This window comes from Lepidochelys kempii, chromosome 12 (assembly GCF_965140285.1).
Source record: "Lepidochelys kempii isolate rLepKem1 chromosome 12, rLepKem1.hap1, whole genome shotgun sequence".
Lineage (NCBI taxonomy): Eukaryota > Metazoa > Chordata > Testudines > Cheloniidae > Lepidochelys > Lepidochelys kempii.
Window position 1 is genome coordinate 43,978,868 of NC_136391.1, and position 5,128 is coordinate 43,983,995.

General features: G+C 47.1%; 1 protein-coding gene across 1 annotated transcript; it reads left to right on the top strand.

Annotated features, from left to right (window-relative positions):
• The first annotated feature begins 499 nt into the window (after window positions 1-499).
• Window positions 500-1,654, top strand: CHST4 (carbohydrate sulfotransferase 4). The gene has a single exon (XM_073307046.2). The coding sequence runs from the start codon at window positions 500-502 to the stop codon at window positions 1,652-1,654; it is 1,155 nt and encodes a 384-aa protein (XP_073163147.1).
• Window positions 1,655-5,128: the final 3,474 nt, after the last annotated feature.

Below are 5,128 nucleotides of genomic sequence, written 5' to 3' on the forward strand. Positions count from 1 at the left end.
CACCAGCTGTGAAATTCAATCCAGGGCAAGGCTGAAAAAATGGACAAGTCCCCATCAAGGGAAATACTTTGGCTCCTCCGGGGCTATATAAATCCCTTCTTGATAAGGAAAAGAGAAAAAAAATGTGATTTTTCTTTCGCCTGAGGAGGGTTAGGAGCAAGGACGCTGTAGTGACTTACAGCACAGAAACAGCAGACCTAGGTGGGCATATATAGCGTTCAATCCCACTCTCTCCTAGTGTGTAGGCTCACAAACAGACCCACAGTCCCTTTTATCTGCTTTCACCAGAGACCATTCAAATTTATTACCAGAATGTCATTGCTGGCAAGGCAGCGCTCTGTTTCCCCAGAACAGGGGTGCTGCGGTTTTCTCTGAGGCCCAGTCCTGGGTGGTCTGGCTTCCCACAGTGTTTGTTAACCCAACGATCTGAATGCACTCACTCTCTCTCTCTCTCTCTCTCTCTCTCTCTCTCTCGCCCCTCTTTAGGCTCTCAGCCACCATGCTGAAGTCAAACAAGACAATAGTGATAGTGGTCCTGGCAGTTCAGTCCATTGTTTTCATGTGCTTCCTCGCTCAGCTTCGCAGCAGCTATCCCCCGCAGGAACAGAAACCAGCTCAGGTGCACATTCTCATTCTCTCCTCCTGGAGGTCAGGATCTTCCTTCACTGGCCAGCTCTTCAGCCAGCACCCTGATGTCTTCTACCTGATGGAGCCTGCCTGGCACGTGTGGACAGCCATGTACCAGAACAGGGCCAAAACCTTACAGATGGCAGCACGTGACCTCATCAGGTCTGTCTTTCTGTGCGACATGTCTGTGTTTGATGCCTACATGTCTACGCGGAGGAATAAATCTGATTTATTTCAGTGGGAGACCAGCCGGGCTCTGTGTTCCCCCCCTGCATGTGACCTCTTCCAGCGCAACCACATCATTTCCAAAACCGCCTGCAAGACCCTCTGCAGCAGGTATCCATTCAGCAAGGTGGAGGAGGCTTGCAAGACCTATAGCCACACAGTCCTCAAGGAGGTCCGGTTCTTTGATCTGATGGTTCTCTATCCCCTTCTCACTGACCCCTCCCTGAATCTCAAAATCATTCACTTGGTTCGTGACCCCAGGGCTGTGTTCCACTCTCGTGAGAAAACAGTGGCTGCTCTGATGCGCGACAGTAACATGGTGGTGGGGCCCCAGAAGAACCAAGGGGAGAGTGGGCCATACAATGTGATGCAAGAAATCTGTAAAAGTCACATCCGTATTTATACTGAAGGCAGCCAGGCCCTTCCCAGCTTCCTCAAAGGCCGCTACATGCTGGTGCGCTACGAAGATATTGTCAACGATCCCCTGGCGAAGGCTGAACAGTTGTACAAGTTTGCAGAGCTCCACTTCACACCCAAACTTCAGGTGTGGGTGTACAACATTACTCATGGGAAAGGCCTAGGGATGCAGGCCTTTGACATCAGCTCCAGAGATGCAGTGAATGTGTCCCAGGCCTGGAGGAAGAACCTGCCTTTCCAGAAAATAGAAAAGTTGCAAAATGTGTGCAAGGATGCCATGGACCTGTTGGGTTATCGACTACTGATGTCCAAGGAAGAACAGAAAGATACGGCACTGAACCTGTTATTTACTCAGGGCCCTCCGCCCGGTGACACAGGGAGCTGAATGCAGAAAATTTGCCTCCTGTTTGTCAGCTGAAGGCTGCAGAATTCAGAACAGTGTGCACAAGTGAAAGTGTGTGTGCGTGTGCGCGCGCATGTGTCCAGCGTGATAATAGCACCTGAAACAGAGCACAGTTGGAGGCAGTGAGATCACGGCTAACTTTCTTCCCTGCGTAACTCTGCTGTGCAATCTCCACACTAAAAATACATTAAAGCAATAAATAAATGACATTAGGTTGGAAGCACCCTTCAAGGCCCCGCAGCAAAGCAAGCCTTGTTTTTTCTGAAAAAGTCCACAATTTAGGAGGGACAGTAAAAGGAGAAAACGCAGCTGAGAGGGAACAGAACATCCAACAAACAGGACCCAAAAGAGTCAGAAACCTCCCAGAAGGCCAATTTAATTAAACACCAAGAAAACTACAATTAGCAGGTGTATTCCTGGAGACCAGAAGGCACAGTGAGTGTACAGGTAGGGACCTATGTGTCTGACAAATTCCATGAAGGTGTAAATGATGCCACAGGAGAAATGGATTTGGTTAGAATTGAGTTTCTGGGTAGCTTCTTTTCTGAGAGTACTGAGCTTTCTAGTCCAGCTTTCTTTTTCTCCACTTCTGTGCCTGAGCATCCACCACTGGTTAACAGTGTTGGAAAGTATTGTGTTTGTTTACTGTATAACACCAGTGTGGAACAGGGGACAAGAACAGCCATGGCTGAACCAGTAAAAGGGAAATCAGTTCTCTCTGGGTTTGAATAGTTGGATCCATTTCTGGGAATATGTAAACCCACTTGTCCTAGTAAAATAATAATCTTCTGATCTTCAGAAATAATAATTTCTTCCCCAAGAGATCTCAAAGACAATGTCTAAGACTGAGACCCCAGCCCTGTATGATCAGTTATAGCCAAAGAAATTAAATACAAAAAAGTGTATTAACACAATGTTAAGGCTGAGAATTTAAACACATGAGAATATTCTAAAGGTGCTCAGATTACACAGCGCTAAGCATGGTGAAAAACTGGAATGGAATAGTTACGTTTCCTGCTGCTTGTCCATAGTTACAGATGTTGTAGAACAGGTATAGCTTGTGCTGGATTTATTTAATGCAGCAGAGGCTGGATGGAGCTGTGGGAAAACTTCCAGGCAGAGGCAGAGGGAGAAGAGAAGGGCTGCCAGTGCTCATGGCAGTGGAGAGTAGAAGGATAGTGTAGAACAGGCAACTTCCCCTTTTAGCTTATTTATGTGCCGGGGCGATTTCCAGGTCTACACTGTGTTAAAGTTGCATTACAGGCTGGGGCAATTTCCAGGTCTACACTGCATTAAAGTTGCATTTAACAGAATAAGCTGTTCTCCAGAATCCAAAAAATGGGAAATTGGGCAGCAACCTTTACAACTGAATTTCATAATGTTTGTGGATTTAAATCCTCTCTCTTTATGGTGAAGTAGAAGTATTTTGTAGTTATTATATGTTATCTTGTGAAGCACTCTGGGATGAAAGGTGCTATGTAAATCCAAGAGTTTATACATTTTTACCTAGGGATCTAGTGGATTATCCAGAACTTGAAGTTTTTAAATCAAGCTTATTGTCTTTTTAGAAGAGATGCTCTAGCTCAATCATAAATTATGGCCTTGTTGCAGGAATCACTTGATGAAATTCTCTGTCCTGTATTATGCAGGAGGGTAGGCTGGATGGCCACAATGCTCCCTTCTGGCCTTAAACAGCTCGGAATCCTTGCAAATATTAAGAGTTCAGGAACAGGTTTAAAACTCAGGTAACCCAAGTATCCTCGGTACGCTCAGTTAGTTTTCATATCATTGTCAAACTACATGTAATCAGGGAATGGTCCTGCTGTTGTGATGAATTTGCCTGGCTTCTCTACTGCCCCAGGTGGAATTGGAGGTAACAGGGTCTGAGTCTGCACCTCAACAATATTTACTGGATGCCTGCTTGAGCTCAAGAACTCCTCTTCCTTGCTGCCATCTGACAGAGACCTCGTAACCCCGATAAGGCTGGGGCCAGGATCACTGGGGGCTTAACCCCCAGTCTCATTATGGGTTTCTCAGGACCGGGCCTAGGGTCTTCCTACTGTGGGGTACTCTCTCCTCCCTGGCCACTTCCCTGATCCAGTGATCATTGCATTGAGTTTAAACCACGTACAATTTATTAACCTGCAACTGTAAACCAATCAGGGAAAAATGGAGACGGTGAAATGATCCAGAAACTAACACAATGGGCATAGGGATACCATAAACTACACTCTCGGGGGCTAGTCACAGCCTATTCCTACACATCCCAAGTCCTGGCTGCGCTGTGGTGACACCATAGGTCAGACACCTGCCCTGGGGTGCGGGTGGGGGCCTGGGATGCACGCTCTCAGGCTCCAGGTGGCAGGATGCTTCTCCCCAGTATCAGCCCTCCCATTTGGGTCATGGTCCCTACTCCCAGTCTGGCCTTCAAGTCCCTCTTGTCTGACACCATCTCCCTCCACTGAACCCTCTGCCCATGGCCCCCGTCACTTTCCCTAGGAGTTCGCTGTGCTCAGCTCCAGTTTGCTTGTGGCATGGCCAGCGTTGTTATCCTAGCCCTGGCTCCCCAGTGGTGGAGCTGGTCAGCGCTGCCGCAGCTCTGGCTCCCCTGGCTTTGTCCTGGCAGCCCCGGCTCACACCTGCCAGTCCTGTCAATCCAGCTGATTTGGAGTGCTGGCCTCTCTGCATTGGCCTAGGGACCTGTCAGTCTCAGGATCCTGACTCCTCTGCAGCCCTTCCCCTTTCTCCTAGCACTGGGAGGGGGCCAACCGAAAGATGCATTCAGTCATCTTCCCTCCAGATTAGCCTTACAGGGCCCAAATGCAGTGTTGCTAACTCTTAGAATCATAGAATATCAGGGTTGGAAGGGACCCCTGAAGGTCATCTAGTCCAACCCCCTGCTCGAAGCAGGAATTGTGATTCTATTGATTGTGATTAATTGTGATTATTAATTGTGATTCTTGTGATTCTATTGCAAGTCTTCTGATGTTTGGTGAAGAAGAATCTGAAAACATGGCCCCCAAGTGCATCCTTTAGTCTCAGAAATCAAAAGGCAAATAATAAGCCCTCAAAATGTACTATTATGGTGCTGTGGTAGCACCTGCTACAAATTTCTATTCATCTTAAGAATGTATTATGTGTTTCATTTTATAGGGGTAGTTCTTTTTTGGGCCCCTTTTGCAGGAAATCTGAAATGCTTGGGGCTGTGCTCTACGGTGCTCCTTCTGCTGCTGATTCAGACTATCAGTTATACAAAGCACTGTTTGTTAATAGAGCGAATTTTAGAATAAATACTTCCACTGCTGTCTAGAAAACAGTGTGTCACCCATTGGAAAAGTGTGTGTGAAGTCATTCTCTAGTTGGTGGTCCACAAAGAGGCAATTACTCCAGGAGTTAAAGCAGTAGGGGTCTGAACTGGGAATCTGATGTTCAATGTTCAAATGCTTCTGCTGATCT

Excerpts from the sequence above, each read along its gene's own strand:
- CHST4 (XM_073307046.2), top strand. The coding sequence starts at position 500 with ATGCTGAAGTCAAACAAGACAATAGTGATAGTGGTCCTGGCAGTTCAG.